General features: G+C 43.7%; 1 protein-coding gene across 1 annotated transcript in view; it reads right to left on the bottom strand.

The window, feature by feature from the left end:
* Positions 1-4212: 4212 nt before the first annotated feature.
* Positions 4213-27761, bottom strand: part of LOC124718661 (probable cytochrome P450 304a1) — a 41580-nt gene continuing 18031 nt past the window's right edge. The window contains exons 4-9 of the mRNA XM_047244288.1: positions 26485-26778; positions 24199-24316; positions 20150-20330; positions 18331-18448; positions 11882-12023; positions 4213-4506 (exon numbers count right to left, since the gene is read on the bottom strand). Of these exons, the coding sequence (XP_047100244.1) occupies positions 4331-4506; positions 11882-12023; positions 18331-18448; positions 20150-20330; positions 24199-24316; positions 26485-26778 (1029 nt within the window). The 3' untranslated portion in view covers positions 4213-4330. The remainder of the gene's footprint in view (positions 4507-11881; positions 12024-18330; positions 18449-20149; positions 20331-24198; positions 24317-26484; positions 26779-27761) is intronic.

Here is a 27761-nt window from a genome sequence, read left to right on the forward strand (position 1 = left end):
CCACGTACAGCACAGAAATTCATTCGCTGGTCTATTTTCCTCTCGCAGTACCGCTACGATATCTCGTATCGGTCCACTGCTAAGCACGGAAACGCCGATGCGTTGCCCCGTTTGCCTGTTGCTGAGGATAGAGCATTCGATTCCTCCGAACTTGCTTGCATGTTCATTGATTCGGAAACCGATGACGTGGTCGAATCGTTTCCGATTGATTTTCGTCGTGTAGCTACAGCCACAGCTGCAGACCCTGTGCTTGCTCCCGTTCTGCGTTTTGTTGCTACTCAATGGCCCTTGTCAAAGTCACGGATCGCGGATCCGTTGGTTTGCCGATTTTTTGCTCACAAGGAGAGACTTTTTGTACGCCGTGGTGTTTTGCTGTTGCGTTCAGATAATTATCAGTCCAGGGTCGTGGTCCCACGTTCGTTACAGTCCTCTGTCTTACAGCTTCTCCACCAAGGACATTGGGGTATAGTGAGAACGGAACAACTTGCTCGTCAGCACTGTACTTGGTTCGGAATCGATGCCGTGATTACGAATATGTGCTCTTCTTGCATGACGTGTGCCGAACAACAATCCGCACCACCGCGGACGTTCTTTGCATGGCCAAAAGCCACTTCCCCTTGGCAACGCTTACACATCGATTTTGCTGGTCCATTCTGGAATGCTCTATGGTTGGTTGTGGTAGATTCATTCAGTAATTTTCCTTTTGTTCTCCGGATGTCTTCCACGACGTCATCTGCCACCATCCAAGCGTTATCCGCTATCTTTTGCATTGAAGGTCTTCCACAGACTATTGTTTCCAACAATGGCCCACAATTCATGTCCACAGAATTTCAGTCATTCTGCAAGGCGAATGGTATTCAACATCTGACATCCGCGCCGTTTTCGCCACAGTCAAACGGTGCCGCTGAACGTTTGGTCAGGACTTTCAAGTCACAGATGTTGAAGTTGAAAGAGTCTAATTCTCGGGAGGACGCGTTATTGCTCTTATTGTCCTCGTATCGCTCTCAGCCCCGAGATGGTCGCTCGCTGGCTGAGTTGCTTCACGGTCGCCCTCATCGAACCTTGATGTCTTTGCTACATCCGCCGCATCAGGTTCCTGTGCAGCGGCAGACACCTGCTTTTGCCCCAGGCGACGTTGTCTACTACCGCAACTATCGAGGTTCACGGCGTTGGCACGAAGGGCGCATTCTTCGCTGCCTCGGCCGCGCTATGTATTTGGTTTTGGGGGCCTCTGGTGAGGTGCGTCGGCATCTCAATCAGCTGCGCCTCTGTCGTCGCACGGGATCTTCCGCTCCCCGTCTGCTTTCAGCGACGTTGCCGTCCGGTCAGCGCCCTGGGGATCCATCTACTGGCTCGCCTCAGCCCCAGGTGTTACCGACGCTGCCTTCCATTTTGCCCCATGGCGGCGCGCCGCCGTCGCCGCCGCCGCCTGTTCTCCCGCCGGCGACGCCCGCAGTGGACGCGTCGCTGCAACCGCCGGGCGCCTCTCTGGGTCACGCGCCGCCAATCGCTTCCCGTGACCAGTTGTCCTCCGCCATGGAACTCTTGCCCACTCGGGACCATATGTCGTCTTCGCCCGTCGGGTGCCCCGGCCCGATGGAGGTCGACCCTTCGGCCCCTCCTGTCTCTCTACGGGCGCATACACCGCATGTTGGCGTGCACCCTGGACTAGGTTTTCAGGCGTTTCCTAGCTCCCCTCGGACCGAATGGCAGGGTGCGGATGGCACAGCCTCGCCTGTTGTTAGGCTCCCCACCTCGTCGCATACGCCAACATGGGGTCCTCTCCACGGCGGGCGGAAGCCTTATGCCACAACCGTCCGCCGATTTGCGGGGGAGGAATGTGGTGCCACCGCCAGACACCACACTTGCTAGGTGGTAGCCTTTAAATCGGCCGCGGTCCATTAGTATACGTCGGACCCGCGTGTCGCCACTATCAGTGATTGCAGACCGAGCGCCGCCACACGGCAGGTCTAGAGACACTTCCTAGCACTCGCCCCAGTTGTACAGCCGACTTTGCTAGCTATGGTTCACTGACAAATTATGCTCTCATTTGCCGAGGCGATAGTTAGCATAGCCTTCAGCTACATCATTTGCTACGACCTAGCAAGGCGCCATTACCAGTTACTATTGATGCTGTAAAACATGTACCGTCAAGAGCGATCTTCACTAATTATGGATTAAAGTTAAGTATTCCAGAAGATACGTACGTTTTTTGCTAGTCTCAATTCCTTGTCCTGTTCCAGACCTTACGCCAGCTTGCATGAGTTTAAACGCGTGCCTTTCGGCTTCCTTATAGTGGATTGGCTGTCTTGCCAATCCACAACATGGTGCTACAGAAGAATGCTGAAGATTTGATGGGCAGGTCACGTAACTAATTAGGAGGTACTGAACAGAATTGAGGAGAAGGGGAATTTGTGGCAATATTTAACTAGAAGAAGGGATCGGTTGGTAGGATATGTACTGAGGCATCAAGGGGTCACCAATTTAGTACTGGAGGGCTGTGTGGAGGGTAAAAATCGTAGCAGGTTCAGAAGGATGTAGGTTGCAGCAGTTACTTGGAGATGAAGAATCTTGTACAGGATACAGTAGCATGGAGAGCTGCACCAAACAAGGCTCTGGACTGAAGACAACAACAATTGAAAACCGTCCTGAGTACGAAATATGTACAGTGATTCGTCTTCTCTCTGCGAAAGACGTTACAGTGCAGATTATCACCGGCAGACAAATGAAGTTTATGGGGAAAACTGCGTGACCAGTGCATTGGTAAGAAGGGCGTTTAGAGACGGCAATTCTGATGTTTGACGTATTGTGAAGTGGGCAACCATCTGTTCAAATCTTCGTATATCCGTAATTGAAACGGATGACTTGGGACGTCAGCTAGTATAATATACCGGGTGATCAAAAAGTCAGTATAAATTTGAAAACTGAATAAATCACGGAATAATGTAGATAGAGAGGTAAAAATTGACACACATGCTTGGAATGACATGGGGTTTTATTACAACCAAAAAAAGTATTGCTAGACGTGTGAAAGATCTCTTGCGCGCGTCGTTTGGTGATGATCGTGTGCTCAGCCGCCACTTTCGTCATGCTTGGCCTCCCAGGTCCCTGTGCGATATCTGGGGTTACCTGAAGTCGCAAGTGTATCGTGATCGACCGACATCTCTAGGGATGCTGAAAGACAACATCCGACGCCAATGCCTCACCATAACTCCGGACACGCTTTACAGTGCTGTTCACAACATTATTCCTCGACTACAGCTATTGTTGAGGAATGATGGTGGGCATATTGAGCATTTCCTGTAAAGAACATCATCTTTGCTTTGTCTTACTTTGTTATGCTAATTATTGCTATTCTGATCGGATGAAGCGCCATCTGTCGGAAATTTTTTTGAACTTTTGCATTTTTTTTTTTTTTTTGTTCTAATAAAACCCCATGTCATTCCAAGCATGTGTGTCACTTTGTACCTCTCTATCTACATTATTCCGTGATTTATTCAGTTTTCAAATTTATACTGACTTTTTGATCACCCGGTATGTTAAAAAATGACGAAATTCCTCCAGCTGTATTAAGGTGTTGCTTTTATTGGCAACTAGTTTCGGTGTTGTTACAACATCATCTTCAGGTGCATACTTGTTGACAGCAACCGTATGTGTCTACACTAGTAGTCACTGGTGACATAGGTATGTTGCATGCGGAAGCCAGGTAGTAACCGTAGCGGTCGCGCGGTTCTAGACTGAAGCGCCTAGAACCGGTCGGCCACAGCGGCCGGCGAAAACATATGTCATTACCAATATTTTGTGCAGGAAGTCAACGGCGAAGCTCAACGGTGCATTTCGTCCACGTCTAGTGAGTTTTCTGCAACTTCAAGGTGTGTTCGTTTTATCTCAAGAAAATGACGATAACCTCACAACGGTCATTCAGTGCTGCTCGAGAAGTACGGTCGCAGATTTCTATAAGGAAGAATTTCGGGTGCCTTTGTTTGTAGTCATAAGTGCCTTAATACAAGTGAAAAATTTTATTGAAATTTAAATTACAGTACAAGCTTTGGTGCAAGGATAAAATGTTTTAAAATACACATGTGTTTTTTTGTAAACAAAGGATACATACTTGAAAAAGTCATGCCTCCTATATATAGGAAAGCAATACAGAAACAGAATCAGTTTGCTAGCAATAAGGCTAATATTTCCATATTTGATATCATAGAAAACTGTTTTTGTTCACTGTAAAGTGACAGTATTTTTTAACACGTATGCGCCTTCTGCCTGTGTTGTGAGACAGGCGGTGTTGTTTGTTAGTCTGGAGTGGGGTGCAGGGCGCAGGGTGCACCTATCGGGCCTGGAACTCGACCCACAGGGCGGGCGGCGTCTCGACCACCCCCGGGATGTTGCTGATGCAGGGGGGCGGCACCCCGTCCGACCTGATGAAGAAGTTCTGCAGGATTGTCGCCAGCATAAGGAACATGTTCTGCCGCGCGAACGTTTCCCCGGGGCACACGCGCTTGCCTGCCAACACCAAGACACGTCAGTGCAGTGACTTCCTCTAGGCGTCCCAAAACAGTGGCCGACAGATATAATCACGTGTGTCACAAAAAGAGACGATAACAAAATGGTTCAAATGGCTCTGAGCACTATTGGACTTAACTGCAGTGGCCATAAGTCCCCTAGAACTTAGAAATACTTAAACCTAACTAACCTAAGGACATCACACACATCCATGCCCGAGGCAGGATTCGAACCTGCGACCGTAGCGGTCTCGCGGTTCTAGGCTGCAGCGCCTAGAACCGCTCGGCCACTCCGACCGGCAGACGATAACACATTAATATGGAAAAAGGGTGGCATAAATGTCTCGGTCCTAGCAGGTGTTTGCTTGCTGAACTTCATGTAAAGAGATGTCACTTTAAAGCTATGATTAGTCCTCCGATACCGTTACTGAAAACTGCTCAGTGCAAGCCACTATGGAAAATACCCAGTGTCAATGATGCAGAATATGTTGTGAAGTGCTGTGACTACAAAAAATGGAGTAAGACGGGGAGATTCATTATCCTGTCTTTTGTTTAGTATATACACAAACCCACGTCAGTGCAGTGCAGTGACTTTCTCTTGACATCCCAAAACAGTGTCCGTTCCAGGGGCAGATGTGGATTCTGACCACAATCTATTGGTTATGAACTGCAGACTGAAACTGAAGAAACTGCAAAAAGGTGGGAATTTAAGGAGATGGGACCTGGATTAACTGAAAGAACCAGAGGTTGTAGAGAGTCTGAGGGAGAGCATAAGTGAACAATTGAAAGGAATGAGGGAAAGAAATACAGTAGAAGAAGAATGGGTAGCTCTGAGGGATGAAGTAGTGAAGGCAGCAGACGATCAAGTAGGTAAAAAGACGAGGGCTAGTAGAAATTCTTGGGTAACAGAAGAAATATTGAATTTAATTGATGAAAGGAGAACATATAAAAATGCAGTAAATGAAGCAGGCAAAAAGGAATACAAACGTCTCAAAAATGAGATAGACAGGAAGTGCAAAATGGCTAAGCAGGGATGGCTAGAGGACAAATGTAAGGATGTAGAGGCTTGTCTCACTAGGGGTAAGATAGATACTGCCTACAGGAAAATTAAAGAGACCTTTGGAGAGAAGAGAACCACTTGTATGAATATCAAGAGCTCAGATGGCAACCCAGTTCTAAGCAAAGAAGGGAAGGCAGAAAGGTGGAAGGAGTATATAGAGGCTTTATACAAGGGCGATGTACTTGAGGACAATATTATGGAAATGGAAGAGGATGTAGATGAAGACGAAATGGGGGATAAGATATTGCGTGAAGAGTTTGACAGAGCACTGAAAGACCTGAGTCGAAACAAGGCCCCAGGAACAGACAACATTCCATTAGAACTACTGATGGCCTTGGGAGAGCCAGTCATGACAAAACTCTACCATCTGGTGAGCAAGATGTATGAGACAGGCGAAATACCCTCAGACTTCAAGAAGAACATAATAATTCCAATCCCAAAGAAAGCAGGTGTTGACAGATGTGAAAATTACCGAACTATCAGTTTAATAAGTCACAGCTGCAAAATACTAACGCGAATTCTTTACAGACGAATGGAAAAACTGGTAGATGCAGACCACGGGGAAGATCAGTTTGGATTCCGTAGAAATGTTGGAACACGTGAGGCAATACTAACCTTACGACTTATCTTAGAAGAAAGATTAAGAAAAGGCAAACCTACGTTTCTATCATTTGTAGACTTAGAGAAAGCTTTTGACAATGTTAACTGGAATACTCTCTTTCAAATTCTGAAGGTGGCAGGGGTAAAATACAGGGAGCGAAAGGCTATTTACAATTTGTACAGAAACCAGATGGCAGTTATAAGAGTCGAGGGGCATGAAAGGGAAGCAGTGGTTGGGAAAGGAGTGAGACAGGGTTGTAGCCTCTCCCCGATGTTATTCAATCTGTATATTGAGCAAGCAGTAAAGGAAACAAAAGAAAAATTCGGAGTAGGTATTAAAATTCATGGAGAAGAAGTAAAAACTTTGAGGTTCGCCGATGACATTGTAATTCTGTCAGAGACAGCAAATGACTTGGAAGAGCAGTTGAATGGAATGGACAGTGTCTTGAAAGGAGGATATAAGATGAACATCAACAAAAGCAAAACAAGGATAATGGAATGTAGTCAAATTAAATCGGGTGATGCTGAGGGAATTAGATTAGGAAATGAGACACTTAAAGTAGTAAAGGAATTTTGCTATTTAGGGAGTAAAATAACTGATGATGGTCAAAGTAGAGAGGATATAAAATGTAGACTGGCAATGGCAAGGAAGGCGTTTCTGAAGAAGAGGAATTTGTTAACATCGAGTATAGATTTAAGTGTCAGGAAGTCGTTTCTGAAAGTATTTGTATGGAGTGTAGCCATGTAAGGAAGTGAAACATGTACGATAAATAGTTTGGAAAGGAAGAGAATAGAAGCTTTCGAAATGTGGTGCTACAGAAGAATGCTGAAGATAAGGTGGGTAGATCACGTAACTAATGAGGAGGTATTGAATAGGATTGGGGAGAAGAGAAGTTTGTGGCACAACTTGACTAGGCCGGCCAGTGTGGCCACGCGGTTAAGGGCGCTTCAGTCTGGAACCGCGCGACCACTACGGTCGCAGGTTCGAATCCTGCCTCGGGCATGGACGTGTGTGATGTCCTTAGGTTAGTTAGGTTTAAGTAGTTCTAAGTTCTAGGGGACTGATGACCTCAGATGTTAAGTCCCATAGTGCTCAGAGCCATTTGAACCATTTGAACCAACTTGACTAGAAGAAGGGATCGGTTGGTGGGACATGTTTTGAGGCATCAAGGGATCACAAATTTAGCATTGGAGGGCAACGTGGAGGGTAAAAATCGTAGAGGGAGACCAAGAGATGAATACACTAAGCAGATTCAGAAGGATGTAGGTTGCAGTAGGTACTGGGAGATGAAGAAGCTTGCACAGGATAGAGTAGCATGGAGAGCTGCATCAAACCAGTCCCAGGACTGAAGACAACAACAACAGCAACAACCTTCTGTTTAATATAAACCTTGCAAAACGTTATAAGAGGTACAGACATGAATAAGAGGGAAACTGCCCTGGGCACATCAGTTCAGGGGTCGCCATAGCAGTTGCTGTTGATATAATTACAAGAAAAACAAGCACACTCTAGAAGTCTTGAAAGAGCTGCTAGAAAGATAAGCCTACATATAAAGAAACGGAAAACTTTGTACGAGGGACATTCAATAATTAGGAGCCAATTGATGTAGAAAAATAGCAGTGTATTTTTACAAAACATAATCCCCGCCAATATTAAAACACTTGTCCCAACGATGAACCACTTTTATTCGTACATGATGCAAAGAAGTCCTTGTCTTGTTGTTTGAACAACTTTCCCACAAATTCCTTCACCTTCTCGTCGTTGCCGAACTTTTTCTCAACGTAATGCTCCTTGAACGGACCAAACAAATGAAAATTTTGTTTACAGAACAATCCCCTTCGCTTTCATAGCAATTTTCCAAGTCTGTACACTCTCTGACTCTTGTTTCCTTGCGTTGTTCCGTTAACTCTTCCAGCACCCACTTTGTACTTGTTGTGTTGAGCTTGTTACAGTCGCGTTATGAACTGTGCTAACACTTCCTGCAACTGTCTTTGCTATACGTTAAACTGTAATACATCGGTCTTTGCCAATAATGTCGTCATTGCAGGTTTCTAGCGAGGCTATTGACATTTCAACTGGCTGTCAGTCACTGAGGATCGACCAGTCTTGAACTGTTCCACTTGCTTAGAAAAGTTAACGTTGCTCATATAGCTTTCACCATACTGTAAAATCATTCGAGAAAAGACTTTAGGCGGTTTTTCTTCTTCAGTAAACAAAATACGGATCACTGAACATTGTTCAACTAATATGGAGACTTCAAGGATGAGTGGGTTTTCCTCAGAATGCTATTTTCTATGTTCCACAGCACCTGCCGCTTAGTATAATTCAGTAAGTGACTTATTTACAAGAAGTGTCGAGAATCGCTGCTGTGTGACATTAATTTTTGTCTATCTTTAACTATAGGTTTGTTTCAGATGCACTACCATTATCAAATGAACTGCAGTAAAGTGTGGGTGACGTTATATCCGTTACACATATTTATGTTATGGTACGACATTGAGCATGGATTGCTACTTATATACTGTCTAGATGGATTGACGTATATATATAAAACCTCGTTTGTAACTGTATTTTGACTGTCGTCCTATATTCGTTGAAGTAACGTAGTAATTAATTTTATTATGACAGTAATGGGACAGTTTTGGTGCTGTGATATCATATGTTTACAAAGATAACAAAGATAAACACTTATATATATATATATATATATATATATATATATATATATATATATACACTCCTGGAAATTGAAATAAGAACACCGTGAATTCATTGTCCCAGGAAGGGGAAACTTTATTGACACATTCCTGGGGTCAGATACATCACATGATCACACTGACAGAACCACAGGCACATAGACACAGGCAACAGAGCATGCACAATGTCGGCACTAGTACAGTGTATATCCACCTTTCGCAGCAATGCAGGCTGCTATTCTCCCATGGAGACGATCGTAGAGATGCTGGATGTAGTCCTGTGGAACGGCTTGCCATGCCATTTCCACCTGGCGCCTCAGTTGGACCAGCGTTCGTGCTGGGCGTGCAGACCGCGTGAGACGACGCTTCATCCAGTCCCAAACATGCTCAATGGGGGACAGATCCGGAGATCTTGCTGGCCAGGGTAGTTGACTTACACCTTCTAGAGCACGTTGGGTGGCACGGGATACATGCAGACATGCATTGTCCTGTTGGAACAGCAAGTTCCCTTGCCGGTCTAGGAATGGTAGAACGATGGGTTCGATGACGGTTTGGATGTACCGTGCACTATTCAGTGTCCCCTTGACGATCACCAGTGGTGTACGGCCAGTGTAGGAGATCGCTCCCCACACCATGATGCCGGGTGTTGGCCCTGTGTGCCTCGGTCGTATGCAGTCCTGATTGTGGCGCTCACCTGCACGGCGCCAAACACACATACGACCATCATTGGCACCAAGGCAGAAGCGACTCTCATCGCTGAAGACGACACGTCTCCATTCGTCCCTCCATTCACGCCTGTCGCGACACCACTGGAGGCGGGCTGCACGATGTTGGGGCGTGAGCGGAAGACGGCCTAACGGTGTGCGGGACCGTAGCCCAGCTTCATGGAGACGGTTGCGAATGGTCCTCGCCGATACCCCAGGAGCAACAGCGTCCCTAATTTGCTGGGAAGTGGCGGTGCGGTCCCCTACGGCACTGCGCAGGATCCTACGGTCTTGGCGTGCATCCGTGCGTCGCTGCGGTCCGGTCCCAGGTCGACGGGCACGTGCACCTTCCGCCGACCACTGGCGACAACATCGATGTACTGTGGAGACCTCACGCCCCACGTTTTGAGCAATTCGGCGGTACGTCCACCCGGCCGCCCGCATGCCCACTATACGCCCTCGCTCAAAGTCCGTCACCTGCACATACGGTTCACGTCCACGCTGTCGCGGCATGCTACCAGTGTTAAAGACTGCGATGGAGCTCCGTATGCCACGGCAAACTGGCTGACACTGACGGCGGCGGTGCACAAATGCTGCGCAGCTAGCGCCATTCGACGGCCAACACCGCGGTTCCTGGTGTGTCCGCTGTGCCGTGCGTGTGATCATTGCTTGTACAGCCCTCTCGCAGTGTCCGGAGCAAGTATGGTGGGTCTGACACACCGGTGTCAATGTGTTCTTTTTTCCATTTCCAGGAGTGTATATATATATATATATATATATATATATATATATATATATATATATATATATATATATATATATACAGGGCTATTACAAATGATTGAAGCGATTTCATAAATTCACTGTAGCTCCATTCATTGACATATGGTCACGACACACTACAGATACGTAGAAAAACTCATAAAGTTTTGTTCGGCTGAAACCGCAATTCAGGTTTCTGCCGCCAGAGCGCTCGAGAACGCAGTGAGACAAAATGGCGACAGGAGCCGAGAAAGCGTACGTCGTGCTTGAAATGCACTCACACCAGTCAGTCATAACAGTGCAACGACACTTCAGGACGAAGTCCAACAAAGATCCACCAACTGCTAACTCCATTCGGCGATGGTATGCGCAGTTTAAAGCTTCTGGATGCCTCTGTAAGGGGAAATCAACGGGTCGGCCTGCAGTGAGCGAAGAAACGGTTGAACGCGTGCAGGCAAGTTTCACGCGTAGCCTGCGGCAGTCGACGAATAAAGCAAGCAGGGAGCTAAACGTACCACAGCCGACGGTTTGGAAAATCTTACGGAAAAGGCAAAGCAGAAGCCTTACCGTTTACAATTGCTACGAGCCCTGACACCCGATGACAAAGTCAAACGCTTTGAATTTTCGACGCGGTTGCAACGGCTCATGGAAGAGGATGCGTTCAGTGCGAAACTTGTTTTCAGTGATGAAGCAACATTTTTTCTTAATGGTGAAGTGAACAGATACAATGTGCGAATCTGGGCGGTAGAGAATCCTCACGCATTCGTGCAGCAAATTCGCAATTCACCAAAAGTTAACGTGTTTTGTGCAATCTCACGGTTTAAAGCCCCTTTTTCTTCTGCAAAAAAAACGTTACAGGACACGTGTATCTGGACATACTGGAAAATTGGCTCATGCCACAACTGGAGACCGACAGCGTCGACTTCATCTTTCAACAGGATGGTGCTCCACCGCACTTCCATCATGGTCTTCGGCATTTCTTAAACAGGAGATTGGAAAACCGATGGATCGGTCGTGGTGGAGAATATGATCAGCAATTCATGTCATGGCCTCCACGCTCTCCCGACTTAACCACATCCGATTTCTTTCTGTGGGGTTACGTGAAAGATTTAATGTTTAACCCTCCTCTACCAAGAAACGTGCCAGAACTGCGAGCTCGCACCAACGATGCTTTCGAACTCATTGATGGGGACATGCTGCGCCGAGTGTGGGAGGAACTTGATTATCGGCTTGATGTCTGCCGAATCACTAAAGGGGCGCGTATCGAACATTTGTGAATGCATAAAAAAAAATTTTGAGTTTTTGTATGTGTGTGCAAAGCATTGTGAAAATATCTCAAATAATAAAGTTATTGTAGAGCTGTGAAATCGCTTCAATCATTTGTAATAACCCTGTATATATATATATATATATATATATATATATATATATATATATATATATATATATATATATGGTTGTAGATGTATCTATGGTTGCTGCATGTTCGAAGTTGTCTGTTTATATGATACCGTACCTCCAAAACTGGAAATACTGGAAGAAGGAGTACGTACCAGTGCTAAATGGCAGAGTGTAGTCCTTGTTGGTGATCTTCCCATCTGGGCCAAGGAACCTGTCTGGCCTGAACCTATCTGGGTCTCCCCACACGTCCTTGTCCATGTGCATGCTCCACAGGTTGGTCACCACTACGGTTCCCTGTAACACAAAAATACTGCGTTATTTATCACATTTCCCTGAGTTAACACTTTAAAATACCAGCATTGAGAGAGTTGGCAATTTGAAGAAAAAATGTTTTGTTACGAAATAAAAGTTCTTACCGTCGTCTTGCCATCCTTTTCGTGACACAATTTCTTTGTTAAGCTACTAATGTCTCACGATTACATGATGCAGTTAGTTTCCTCGGAATTGATGTTAATGTTCTGGTTTCCGTCCTAAGACTGGTTTAATGCCGCACGGCTTGCTAATCAATCCTGTGCAAGCCTCTTCATCTTTGGATACTTATTGCGACCTACATCCATTTGAATCTCCATACAGTCTTCACGCCTCCCTCTTCAAACATAAGCCCTCCCTCACACACCCACTCAACACACACACACACACACACACACACACACACACACACACACACACACACACACACACACGCACTCTCTCTCTCTCTCTCTCTCTCTCTCTCTCCACTGCATTATCGTACTGACGAATCTCCGAAGCCTGACAACGTGTTCTGTCAAACGATTCCTTCCATTAGTCAAGATCCCCCATAAATTTCTTTTTTCCCGAATTCTGCCCAGAAACTCCTCATTATTTACTCGATCTACCCACTTAATCTTCACCATTATCTGTGGCATCACACTACAAAAGCTTCTGTTCTCGTCTTGTCTGAACTGCTTATTTATCGCAGTTCACTTCTGTGCATGGCTACCCTCCAGAAAATACTATCAGAAAAGACTTCTTAACATTTAAACTGATATCAGATTTTAATAAATTCCCCTTTTAGAGATATGATTTTCTTGGTATTACCAGCCTGCATTTTATATACTCCCTACTTCAGCCCTATCAGTAATTTTGCTGTCGAACTAGCAAAACCCATTAACTACTTTGAAAGTCTAGCTTCCTACTCTAATTCCCTCCACATCGCTTGATTTAATTCGACTACCTTTGCTTCACTTTTAGTTATTCATCTTATAACCTCTTTTCAAGGCATTATTCATTCTAGAATGAGATTTTCACTCTGCAGCGGAGTGTGTGCTGATATGAAACTTCCTGGCAGATTAAAACTGTGTGCCCGACCGAGACTCGAACTCGGGAACTTTGCCTTTCGCGGGCAAGTGCTCTACCATCTGAGCGACCGAAGCACGACTCACGCCCGGTACTCACAGCTTTACTTCTGCCAGTACCTCGTCTCCTACCTTCCAAACTTTACAGAAGCTCTCCTGCGAACCTTGCAGAACTAGCACTCCTGAAAGAAAGGTTACTGTGGAGATATGGCTTAGCCACAGCCTGGGGGATGTATCCAGAATGAGATTTTCACTCTGAAGCGGAGAGAGACGAGGTACTGGCAGAAGTAAAGCTGTGAGTACCGGGCGTAAGTCGTGCTTCGGTAGCTCAGATGGTAGAGCACTTACCCGCGAAAGGCAAAAGTCCCGAGTTCGAGTCTCGGTCGGGCACACGGTTTTAATCTACCAGGAAGTTTCATATCAGCGCACACTCCGCTGCAGAGTGAAAATCTCATTCTGGATACATCCCCCAGGCTATGGCTAAGCCATGTCTCCGCAGTATCCTTTCATTCAGGAGTGCTAGTTCTGCAAGGTTCGCAGGAGAGCTTCTGTAAAGTTTGGAAGGTAGGAGACGAGGTACTGGCAGAAGTAAAGCTGTGAGTACCGGGCGTGAGTCGTGTTTCGGTAGCTCAGATGGTAGAGCACTTGCCAGCGAAAGGCTAAGGTCCCGAGTTCGAGTCTCGGTGGGGCACACAGTTTTAATCTGCCAGGAAGTTTCAATATCCATTCAATTCAACTATTCTCTCACATCCTTTGCTGTCTCTGACAGAATTACATTGCCATTGGCAAACGTCAAATCTTTTTATTTCTTCTCTCTGAACCATAATTTCTTCTCCAAATTTCTCCACGGTTTCCTTAACTGTTTATTTGAGTGTACAAACTGAATAACATTGGATATAGCCCACAACCCTATCTCACTTAATTCTGAACTACTGCTTCCTTTCCGTGCCCTTCGACTCTTACATCTACAGTTTGGTCGGTGTACAAGATGCAAATAAATTTTCAATCCCTATATTTCATCCCACATACCTTCAGAATTTTCGGAATTGAACCGATCGCTAGTAATGTTGTAATCAGTGTTTTCACGCAGCAGAGACTTTGAAGACGTACTGTGAGTTGAAGTTGTTGATGTAAGACATCAGAAATTTGTGTCAATGAAATATTTCAATATTTGGCTCAGATACGCGATTCATCTGCATGATTTTGAAACTAATACGTTTGAGACAGTCAACGTACTGTTACAAGAAATTAATGTATTTTAACCATCTTACTACTTTTCACAGTAAAAACTAACTCGATGGGTATACTTAGTTCAGGAGGTTTTTAAGATGCGCTAATGGTAAGCAACTACACAGTAACTTTGAATTTCTCACATTTACATTTTACTGGCATAGTGGGACAGATTACAGAGCTTTGGATTTTTTTGTTATATTTTCACATATTTTTGTCTGGGGGGGGGGCCGAGTGTGTTGCATGTCTCAACACTTTCCGTCTAACTTTCGGCACACCATCTTCGATTTCTTCAGTGTTTCCCCATCTTTCTCACATATCAACTGGATGATCTCGTTCCTTAAAAGCGGATTGACCCAGACCGAAAATATGATAATAGAAATAACGTATCTGAACGTAATGAAGGGTGTGCTGTTTTGTTGATGTGAGACATAAGGAATTTGTGTCAATGAAAAATTTCAATATTCATTTTCGACCGCCAGTCTCTCATCTAAAAGTACTTGGCTCAGATTCGTGATTCATCTGCATAATTTTGAAACTAATATGTTTGGGACAGTCAACGTGCTGTTACAAGAAATTAGTGTATATTAACCATCTTACTACGTTTCACAGTAAAAACTAACTCGATGAGTATCCTTAGTTCAGGAGGTTTTTAAGATGCGATAACAGTAAGAAACTTTGGATATCTCACATTTACATGTTACTGGCATACTGGCACAGATTACAGAGCTTTGGATTTTTTTGTTATGAATTCACATTTTTTTTGTCAGGGAGCCCCCCCCTCCCCCCCCCCCCCCCTCCCGCCCCTGTTGCATGTCTCTACACTTTCCGTCTCGCTTTCGGCGGCACACCATCTGGGATTCCTTCGGTGTTTCCCCATCTTTCTCACATATCCACTGGATGATCTAGTTTCTTAGAAGTGGCTTGACCCAGACAGAAAATATGATAATAGATAAACGTTTCTGAACCTAATGAGGGGTGTGCTGTTTTGAACCTTCCCAGCAGGCTGTTCTGTGCTGCACACGGACTCTGACTCAGGACCTTCCATTGGCTCTTACCTACTCAGCTATCCGAGCATGACTCACAACCCGCACTGACAGGTACACTTCCGGCATCCCCTTTTCTCCTACTCTGCAAACCTTACAGCAGTTCTCCTGCATATCAAGTGAAAATAACTCTACTGAAAGAAAGAATATTGAGGGGGAAAAGTGTTGCTGCAACCTAGGGGTTGCAAGTTTAATGTGTAGGGAAGTTTAAAAAACAGCGAACATTTCACTGTAGTGTGGACGATTCGTCCTGGAAACGTTCCCATGTGCTGTGGATAAGTAATCGTCTCTAGAATGCTAATCCCACAAGGTATTCAGTGTCCACTCATAGAATAACCGTCTCTGGAGTTCAGAAAGTAGGGGTCAGTTACTGGTGGAAGTGAATATGAGAGTGGGTTGTGAGTCACAGCCTGACTGCTCAGTTGGTATGTCCATTGTCCATGAAAAGCAAGGTCCAGGTTCGAGTCTCGATTTGGCATACAATACTGATTATATAAATCTAGGCTGCTCTTCTCTCCAAATGTCACTCTGAATTAAATAAACTTCCCTCTCGAGTTGAAATCCATTGTTGTGTAGTAATACAACACTGGGCTTCTCTTGGCCATAACGAAACTGTCAAAACATAAAGTTCCCTTCATACGTTTGGAAGAATGTTGAGAAAATTCTGAAGTTGCGTGTTATGTTCCTCGACGTTTTTAACTTCGTATTCTGTTGATCAGGCAGAGCTGTTCTTGTCGAGCAGTCTGTTGCAAGGCTGCACCACTGATCATGTGTGCCCGAGCGCCATGCAGTTCTTCCGCTGACTGTGGTGCGTGGTGTAGGCAACCCGCAAGGCAGCCAGTTTGCATGTGTTGTGAGCATGTGTGACCTGCTTGGTCATCTCTAATCCCCTAAGCTTGGCCAGTGGACTATGCTACGGCCCAGCTGCAGTATCGCCCCATGTGTCATCCTTTTGCCCATTCCTACCTGCCTTCTATCTGTGCCCATTCAGCCATCCTTGTGGATGACATCGGAAGTTCACTGAGGCTTTTTGCGGATGATGCTATGGTATATCGAGAGGTTGTAACAATGGAAAATTGTACTGAAATGCAGGAGGATCTGCAGCAAATCGACGCATGGTGCATGGAATGGCAATTGAATCTCAATGTAGACAACTGTAATGTGCTGCGAATACATAGAAAGATAGATCCCTTATCATTTAGCTACAATATAGCAGGTCAGCAACTGGAAGCAGTTAATTCCATAAATTATCTGGGAGTACGCATTAGGAGTGATGTAAAATGGAATGATCATATAAAGTTGATCGTTGGTAAAGCAGATGCCAGACCGAGATTCATTAGAAGAATCCTAAGGAAAGGCAATCCGAAAACAAAGGAAGTAGGTTACAGTACGCTTGTTCGCCCACTACTTGAATACTGCTCACCAGTGTGGGATCCGTACCAGATAGGGTTGATAGAAGTGATAGAGAAGATCCAACGGAGAGCAGCGCGCTTCGTTACAGGATCATTTAGTAATTGCGAAAGCATTACGGAGATGATAGATAAACTCCAGTGGAAGACTCTGCAGGAGAGACGCTCAGTAGCTTGGTACGGGCTTTTGTTTAAGTTTCGAGAACATACCTTCACCGAAGAGTCAAGTAGTATATTGCTCCCTCCTACGTATATCTCGCGAAGAAACCATGAGGATAAAATCAGAGAGATTAGAGCCCACACAAAGGCATACCAACAATCCTTCTTTCCACGAACAATACGAGACTGGAATAGAAGGGAGAACCGACAGAGGTACACAAGGTACCCTCCGCCACACACCGTCAGGTAGCTTGCGGATTATAGATGTAGATGTAGATACTTGAACAGCCTGGTGTGGAGATTCAAATCCATTCACACATCTTTGATTGCTGTTGTTATTTGCTACTTTGTCTATCACTTCGAATTTATTCTATGCCCACTTCACATATAGGGAGACAATTATTGAACTATATGAAATGAAATAGTCATAACTTCTGAATGGTTTGCGTTAGGACGTTCAACTGTACGGTTGCCCAAGGGGTATAATGGGAATTGGTATGCACATGCACACACACCTTGTCGTTGTCGTCCATTTGCACATGAAAAGTGACAGTACAGCATGTCTGAGCCTATTTGAGGGACTAAGAATCCGCATTTCGCTATCGAGGAGTCTCTTTACACTCAGTGACTGACTCAGTGATGTACAGTGTCCAGTCATGCAATATTGGTGCGATATTCCTTGATCGCACAGTGGCCACTGAATGGCACGTGAAGGGTTTGGAAGGTGATTTATTCCCTATTATGCAAAGTGATCCTTATTTCGACAAGATGTGGTTCGTGCAAGATGGAGCTTGACTCCATCTGAAAGAAGAGAGTGTTTGACGTCTTGGAGGAGCACTTTGAGGACCCAGAGGCCACTGGCATGGGCGTCGATTGGCCACCATATTCTCCAGATCTGAACACATGCGCCTTCGTTTTGTGTGGGCCTATTAAAGACAGGGTGTACAGAACCCCAAAACCATTGCTCAGCTGAAAACAGCCATTCAGGAGGTCATCGACAGCATCGATGTTCCGACATTTCAGCTGGTCATGCAGAATTTCGCTATTTGTCTGCATCACATCATCGCCTATGATGACAGGCATATCGAACATGTCATAACCTAAATCCAAATATCTGCAGTGACATTTACTTTTTGAATAGTGTGTAAGCACGCTGTAGTCTGTAGCTAGTTTACGTTTTTTTTTTCTTTTCTTTTTGGATAGTTCAATAATTGCCACCCCGTACCTGTTTCACCGCTGCATGGTATCAGCAAGTTTTGTCTCCACCTCGTGGCTGTTCTTGAAGTAATGCATTGATCTCAGTTTGTAAGCTCCCCCCACGTACTTCCTTTCTGCAGTCATACACCCTATCACTGATCCGCGAGTAGTGACTAGGACTGACCTTGGGTATGTTGTAGCCCTTGACTTTGGCGTCGTCCAGCGCCATGTGCGGAATTCCGATCGGCAGCAGCGTCTGGAACCGCATCGTCTCGCGTAGCGTCGCCTCCGTGTAGGGCAAGCTGTGGAAGACAGTGGCATAGTCAGAGCAGAGCATCGTGGAAGCCCACCTCTCCAATCAATCACCAAAAGCTTTCTCACAGAGCAGAAACGTTTCATTCCTGATCAAAAATGGTTCAAATGGCTCTGAGCACTATGGGACTCAACATCTTAGGTCATAAGTCCCCTAGAACTTAGAACTACTTAAACCTAACTAACCTAAGGACATCACACACACCCATGCCCGAGGCAGGATTCGAACCTGCGGCCGTAGAAGTCCCGCGGTTCCGGACTGCAGCATTCCTGATCTTTCCTTGAGTTCTGAGGACAGGAATGAAAGCGTTTTGAACAAATAAGTTCCTTACAAAACAAAGGTGTAGCAAATTAGAAAAACTGGAAATGCGAAGAATATCACAAATCTCTATCTCCAAAAATGAAAATACATGTCTATGTCTTTTCCAACATGGGTGTTGAACACCTTCAGCAACTTCATCTTGGTTTGGTACATGTGTGACTCTGATACATTTGTGATTTACCATCAGATGACACTTACCACGCTGATGAAACACCCCTAGCACTGCTGTTTGTGGGAGAAATGAGGGGTGGGCTGTAAGGATTGGAAAGTGTAGCCCTGAAAGCTTAACAATGGAATGCCTACAGTGGAGGAGGAGGAGGAGATTAGGGTTTAAAGTCTTGTCGACAACGAGGTCATCAGAGACAGAGCCCAAGCTAGGATTAAGGAAAAACAGAGAAGGAACCATCCCAGCATCTGCCTTAAGCGATTTAGGGAAATCACCGAAAAACCTAAACCAGGATGTCCAGACACGGGTTTGAACAGATGGCCTCTCGAATACGAGTCCATTGTACTAACCACTGCTCTAGCCAGCTTGGTAATATTTACAGTAAGTTCATATATATATGATACATTTGTATGAGTTACAGTTCGGCTTTGAGTGGAGGAGGGGGATAAATGCACCAGAGCCAGAGGGGCATTTCTGACATTGCTCGTATATATGGGAGCACTCCTAGGATTTGTTGATACAGAGAAAACCATTCCACAATGTAAAATGGTGCAAGATGTTTGAATTTAGAAAAATGTATGTTAGTTGAAGGAAAAAGCAAGTAATATCCAATGTTTACAAGAGTTAAGGGAGAGCAATAAGAATGCAAGACCATGAATGAAGTGATTCGATTAAAAAGGGTGATATGCAGGGATGCAGGATTTTGCCACTGCTCTTCAGTCTAGACATCAAACAAGGAAAGGTGAAAACTAGCTAGAACGTCGGACTACAAGAGGTCAGTCACAAGACTGACTGATGACATTACAGCGCTCATTAAAATGGAACAAGAATGCACAAGACCTGTTGAATAAATGAACAGTTTAATGAACACATAGTACTGAGTGATAGTAAACAGTAAAAGCGAAAGTAATGGTGAACCCCAATCAGATTAATGATAAGCTAGAGAACCACGAAGTAGGTAAAGTGAAGGGATTCTGTTTTCTTCCATACAATATTCGTATGGAAGAAGGATTTAGGAAACGGATCAGCACAGAGAAAAATAAACTGGCAAAATTGATGAAGAGTGCAAAAACAAATGTGTTAAGGCATCATCAGGTGAGTTGGTTACAAGAACACTCCACTAATTTGGACAACAGGATGGTTTGATCCACTTTGAGCTATAGTCAGAGGGTTGTCCAGAGAAGAGTTTAGCGAGGGACTCACTTTGGGCGGTCGTTGAGGTTGGGCAGTCTGGAAGGCCCAATGACGGAGTCGAGCTCCTGCTGCACCCGCTTCTGCACCTCGGGGAAGTAGGCGACGTACATGAGGGCCCAGGTCAGCACTGTGGACTGCACCATCGACGAGGGCAGGAACGTGTCGAACATCATGACGCCCAGCTGGTCGGCTGCAAACACGACACGGGCAGATGGTTAACCACACACCTCCACCAGTACAGCAGTCATAACTACTTGTAGTTTTGTGTCCTCACCAAACGGTGATGTCGATCTGGACTCCGCAAGCTAGCGTAGATACTGTAAGTCTTGTAACACAAAGAAAAAAGTAGTCTGTGTGCTGGGCTACTGCGCTGTCTAGTGCTGTTACACACTGAAGAGCCAAAGAAATTGGTACACCTGCCTAATATCGTCTAGGGTCGCTGCGAGCACGAAGAAGCGACGCAACACGACGTGGCACGGGCTCGACGAATGCCTGAAGTAGTGCTCGAGGGAACTTACACCATGAATCCTGCAGGGCTCTCCATGAATCAGTAAGAGTATGAGGGAGAGGAGATCTCTTCTGAACAGCACTTTGCAAGGCATCCCAGGATATGCTCAATAATGTTCGTGACTGGGGAGTCTGGTGGCCAGCGGAAGTGTTTAAACTCAGAAGAGTGTTCCTGGAGCCACTCTCTAGCAATTCTGGATGTGTGGGGTGTCGCATTGTCCTGCCCGAATTGCCCAAGTCCATCTCAATGGACAACGTGAATGGATACAGGTGATCAGACAGGATGCTTACGCACGTGTCACCTGTCAGAGTCGGATCCAGTCCCATATCACACCAAGTGCACATGCCCCACACTATTACAGAGCCTCCACCAGCTTCAACAGTCCCCTGCGACATGCAGGATCCATGGATTCATGAGGTTGTCTCCGTATCCATACACGTCCATCCGCTCGATACAATTTGAAATGAGACTCGTCCTACCAGGCAACATGCTTGAAGTCATCAACAGTCGGTGTTGACGGACCCAGATGAGGTGTAAGTCTTTGTGTCGGGCGGTCATCAGGGATACACGAGTGGACCGTCACCTTCGAAAACTCATATCGATGGTGTTTCTTTGAATGGTTCGTACTTTGACACTTTTTGATGGTCCAGTATAGAAATGTGCCGCAATTTACAGAAGGCTTGCACTTCTGTCAAGTTGAACGATTCTCTTCACTCCTCATTGGTCCCATTCTTGTAGGATCTTTTTCCGGCTGCTGCGATGTTGGAGATTTGATGTTTTACCGGATTCCTGATACGGTACACTCGTGAAATGATCGTACGGGAAAATCCCCACTTCATCGCTACCTCGGAGATGGTATGTCCCATCACTCGTGCGCCGACGGTAACACCACGGTCAAACTCGCATAACACTTGATAACCTGCCATTGTAGCAGCACTAATCGATCTAACAACTGCGCCAGAGAGTTAGTCTTATTTAGGCGTGGCCAACCACAGTGCCGTATTCTGCCTGTTTACACATCTCTGCATTTGAGTACGCACCTTCGACCATAGATACTAGTAGACTGGCCTTGCTGTGCAGAAGCTATAGGGCTGGTGTGACTCCAACATAAACCACGTGACTGTTGGCAAAACGTGGCGGGATTTCAAATGAGCGGTCTGCCATCCTGTGTTTGTATCGTATTTTACCCACATTTCTCAATTGACTGCCAAACGCTTCCAACAAAAATTACTTTTTTATTTGCGAAAAATTATGTCAGAACTACATTTGACCTGGATTTGTTCACAGTACCATTTATAAAATCTAAAAAATATATCGAAGGCCCCTCTGGTGGGCAGCGGGACTAAATTACTATAAACTATCAATTAAAGTAAAACGTCGTTAAAATTCTTTTAAACAATAAGAGTGGGCTCGTGTCAAAACTTTAAACATTGTATTCGCCGCGTTTTGAGCTCTGGTCACTTATAAAAGAAAATGGGATACGGGAATTATGTCAACTATAGGTCCCAAAATTGTCGACTTTAGGAGCAGGTCCATTTTAGAGTATCAATTTTAGGTGCACTTCAAAGGTTCAGTTCCTACTATTTTTACAAAAGTTTAAACTATCAGTTTAAAAAAATGATATTTTAGATGAAAGATGAGACTCTGAAGTTTCAGAAAATAATTTTGGAACCTACATTTATTTAATAGTATTAGAAGGTAGAAAAAAATGCTCTTCATGTGTCGACTATAGGTGCTCTTACCTTATTATAATCTCACTTGTATATACAAAAAGGCGCCTATGTGCAGATGGCTTAAACTTTCTCCGTTTCAGGGCCTGTATCCAAAGCTGTCTTCGGTTTTCATCCTTAGGGAACCTATGAGTGGGAACGAGAAACACTTATACTTACTTCTGTAACCGAATTATCACAGATACTTTCCGAAATGTAATATGAGTCTGACTTTACAGGCATCACTTTCAACACTTTAATTTACGTGATACTCTATTTCAAGTGTAAAAAACATATAAGAGTCACTTCAGCAGATTTCAATAAACGCATCTGCATTATCATAGAAACACACGTGAAATGTAATGCCATTTCCCCCGACAAAACGCTGAGTACACCCATAAGCGCAACACGAAACAATCATGTTTTGCCAACATTCACGTGACTTTAGCCCAGAGATGTTGGAGCCACGAAAATGACGTCAGGGCCAGTCTATTATATTTATGGTCGAAGGTACGCACGCCTATACCAGTTTCTCTGGCGCTTCAGTGTATATGTCTAAAGCTCACACAGGGAATAATGGAGGTGGAGCAGTGCCATTGTGAATAGAGCGTCGCAGATACTGCGACTGCTTTGCAGTTTTTCTCACACGATTTTAAAGTACAAAAATCTGAAAATTTTCAATGTTGTAGCATCATTCGTCAGCTTCATGGTGAAGTGTATCATTTCGTTAGTGGTCTTAGTGTGTAGTTAGAATTGATTACAATAAAAAATAGGAGTCACCATGAGTTTACGATTGGTGCATGTTAGGTTGTACATTGCTGCACATGAAATTTAGCTAAAATGTTGAAGTTTTCTTTAAACTTGTGGGGAGATCTATATGTAAGTCCAGTCTTGAAAAAAGAATTGTATGTAGTGGGTTCACTTCCGCTCTCACGCACGCTAACGATAAGTGAAAATGAAAATATTACTGACATCCATTGTATCTCCTAAATTGTTCAAGAATTTGAAACGAGTTTTTCCCAAAGTGTTGCATGTAAGATGGAGATAATTTTTCCATTAAGTTAACACGTGTAACTTTCTTATCTAATATGGTGCTGTTTCAGGTTTCTGTCACAAGTGCAACAGAATTGACATGTTTGTAAGATGACATTGTGCGAACTCCGCTGCGTTCCGGCAAAAGAAGCTAACTTTAAAATGTCTGTAAAATATATTTGCGTGTTACTCAACATTCGTCACAGATCACGCTTCGCTGAAAGTAAAAATTTGTTAACAAGGCAGGCGAAAATAAGTAGCTACCTTTGTAGCAATTTCGGCTGAATTCTGTTGCCCAGTGTGTTTTTAATAATGAACAGCTAGTACTGAAAATTACGTAAGTATTTTCTTTATGCTCCTCAGTGATGTGAGAAATATGAAAAAATTCGCACTAAATTGGACACCATCTTTCCGATCCTATGACTGAGTGACTCGATTTATTCACCTCAGCCGTCTTACAGTTTCTCAAAGACGCTGCTAACCAGTATCCCTCTTGATGGGTAACTGACAAAATACTTCTGGCTGTCAGCGTGATGTCAGCTCCAAAGCTAGGAAACGCATTGTCTCAACAAGAACTACAATTTCAGTGTAGTAAATGGACTTATTTTTCGAAAACTACTGGTAAAAATTTACTTGTATACTGTATAACAGAAACTTGCCTCCATATTGCATTAATAAAGTATACATATACTTACCATTTGTTCGTGAGGATTTTTGAGGTTGCTGTTCCTCTGACCATAATGGCTACAAATACAATACACTTCTTAGCTGTAGTTTAGTGGTGTATCACTAAGTTTTGGTTTACTTACTGGAGTAAGTGCTGGGTTCGCCTGTCTTCTGTCTCTCCTTTATCTCCTTGAGGTATCTGTCGATGAAGTCCCTCATGTGGTCATCAGAGTATGTCTTCTCGTGTTCTTGGATGACTTTCTGTAAAATGTAGATAAACGATAAGTTGGACTAGCACGAACTGATAAACGGAAGATGAAGCGAAGATTTTTCAAGCATAACTTTCAAAATTATCAGACATTGAATATCAATGATACGTTATGACTGTCACAACACAATGACCATCGATGGGGAAGTAAACACTCATTCAGGAACAAGGCGGTAATTCTCTCAGTGACAGTGAAACAGACCAAGAGAGAAGACAAATTTGTCACACAAACTTTGCGACACCACCACTTTTATTTTCAATTCATTTGATACCGTTTTAGTTTGAGAACGCTTGATGTATATTTGTAAAGGAATATACGATAGAATTGAGTTCCTGTGACAATATTTTCGTATATGATTATAAATGATGCAAATAAATTTTAGCTGTCACAACACATCATCATAATAGTTTTAAGAGGTTGTCGTACTATTAGTTCTATTTCAAAACATAAAAATATGATTGCGAATATAATTCTGAAGGTAAATGTTTCTTGAGAAACATTGTAACTTTCTATCATTTAATTAGTTCACATCATACAAAATGTCAAGTAAATTATAACATTTTATTTCCGCTGTTCCATTATCTAAATTGCATCACACTATTGCTTCACTACACCGGACATATTAACCAAAGTGTGGGATGAATTGGATTTTAGACTGGATGTGTGCCACCTATAATGAAGTGTGCACATGCTGAACATTCGTAAGAGAAACTAGTTTAGTTCACCTTCAGTTTGATGTATTATTTGTTTTAAACAGTCTAAACTAGTTTGGCACCCATTGTTTCACTTACATAGGCTCTATGGTCTGCAGAGATTTTTTTGTTTTTTGTTTTCCTTTAACGTAATTTTGTGTTAATCACAAATTGCAACAGCTTTTAAACTTTTCATGTTAATTAAGGTCATAGAATCATTATCTTTTCCGAATGTATTTCTGAAAAAAAGGCGATTCCGGTAACTGGAGTCCAAAGTTTTGTTACAGATGTTGTTTGCTTTCTTGTGGTGATATTTCTGCAGAAACGTTAATCCCATAACAAATATTTCATTACATATAAGCAAGAAATGAAAAACCAGTTCTTCATAGAATCAGATTCTAAAAAAATTTTAATGTAACGAAACATCTCCCTAAAAATTTTCACCTCGTGTTTTACCCTCTTAGGTGTTGAATTTCCGAAAACAGTGAAATGCTTATTTTTTTATTTCTGAGAGAGAAGCCAAGGACAAATTTTCTTAGTTTCGAAAGTGCTTGTATAATAAAATATTTCCATAAAAATTTTCATTTCCTCTTTCACCCCCACAAGGTTTGAATTTCCAAAAAACAGTGAAACATGTATTTATATTTCTAACTGAGAAGTCAAATACCAGTTTTCACCTATGGAACTTTAAAAATACTTTAGTAGTTATATATAATCGTAGGTTTCTGTGGCCATTGTCACAGTCAATAAAATTTTTCTGTGTTTGTAACTGGATTGTCAATACGTAAAACTACTTGTTGCAAGTGAACTTCTTCAGGGTGTTTTTGTTTACTGTTGCAAGTGACCTTCTTCAGGGTGTTTTTGTTAACTGTAAACAAAAAAACACGAAGAAGGTCACTTGCAACAGGACCGAAACGGCAGTAGTTTTACGTATTGATATGCAGTCACACCCGCATAAAAATTTTTTTGACTTTAGTAGATCTTAAATAATGACTTTCTTTCAAAAAGCCCCATAGGGGCTAAATTTCAAAAATGGTGAAACATGTATTTCTTTATTTCTTACTGAGAAACCAAATACCAATTTTCTTAGGACCAATCTTAACTGTGACAGATTTTCAGAAAGACTTTCATCCCCTGTTTCACCTTCTAAGGAGCGGAATTTGGAGCTATCCCTTGTTAAACCATGCCTACAGTTAAAGTCACATCCTCTCCAAATCTGAACTTTCTATCCTTAGTGGTGTGGGCTGGGTGACGATAATTCAGTGAGTGAGTAAGTGAGGACATTGCCTTTTTTGAAGAGAGATTAAACTGTTTTAACATACTTAGAAAGTGGAACATTCTTTTTCTTTTATTTCGCCATTGTGGATTGGAGATCTCTCATACATACTGTTGATATGGTTCTGTTACATTCACTTTACAAACATAGGGCTTTGTGAGACAGCAGAGTAACAGGTACACGGGTACTCACACGCAAGTAACCCAGGATCTTCTCAGCAGACTCGACCGTGTCCCAGTAGCCGGACATCTTGGGGGCGATGCTGCTGAGTGTGGGGTGCAGCGTGAGGAAACCACCAGTGGCGTCCCCAGCCCTGGCTGCCTGCAGGCCTGCCAGCCCAAGATGGCGGCACGTCCCGTCAGCGGATCGTGGCAGCCGGCTGCCAGCCACCACTGGCATGAAGCCATTGATGAAGCCGGGGAACAGCGCGTCGGGCAGCAGCACACGCCGGCAGCCTTCTCCGTATGATGACGGTTGCATCACAGCCTGTCGAAACGTCACCAGTTACTTTCTGCCCTTCCGCTGTACAGTGCCACATGCTTAATCCCCCATGTTTCATTGTACACAGCAGTGTTAGGTGAGAGATTGACCCCTCCATGATCTAAAGGAAATCTACAAGTGTGAACTGTAAATATATAGCGAATAAATCAACCTGATCTGAATGTTGCTCTAGAAAGGCAAGTGTGTCCAAAAAAATCACTACCTCATAGCTAATGGTCTCCCAGTTTCATTATTCAAGGGTTTCTGGAGGAAAACATATTGAGATGGGCTAGTAATTTGTTGGAGGTTTGAGTCGTTTCATGAGGCACACTAACATGTCCCAAATGGCACCAACTAAATGCAGGTAACTACATTCTAACCATCCTCCAGCTTACTGCTTCTGCTTGTCACAGCTGCTCACTTGTGTATGTACCTCATTAAGGTATGACAGCAAGTAATCTCAGTAAATTATTATGGTTTCATTCCTTTGAAATCCACCCTTATCAAAGAATAGCTTTAAACTGAACAGCAGTTACTCTGTTTGCAACTTTTAATTACCCTATGCTACGCAATAGCTCTTCACTGCTTGACATATTGCCCTGTCATTAGCTGCCTAACAGTCTCCTCAAGAAATTTGAGTGTCTGACTGTGGAGGTAGCTATTATATTACACTGTAGAACATCTGTAAATGAATCAAGAACAATATGTTCAATTACTAATCTCTAGTTAACAATTATATTAAGGGCAAATGTAGCTGAATTTAAACGTTTTAGGATATACACTATACAGACTTCCAGTTGCCAGTTTTCATTCACACCCCACTAAAGAGCTCATACCTACTCTCCCTGTCCAAGCTCGGCATTATTTTATTTTCTATGCTTACAGAGTGTTCATTTACGCAAAATAGGTTGGTAGTTTTTGTGAATTTCCGGACAGTTTTTGTTGGATCTATCTTTTTGATAACGCTGATATCAACTATGAAAAGAATT

The sequence above is a fragment of the Schistocerca piceifrons genome, chromosome 10, assembly GCF_021461385.2.
Source record: "Schistocerca piceifrons isolate TAMUIC-IGC-003096 chromosome 10, iqSchPice1.1, whole genome shotgun sequence".
NCBI lineage: Eukaryota > Metazoa > Arthropoda > Insecta > Orthoptera > Acrididae > Schistocerca > Schistocerca piceifrons.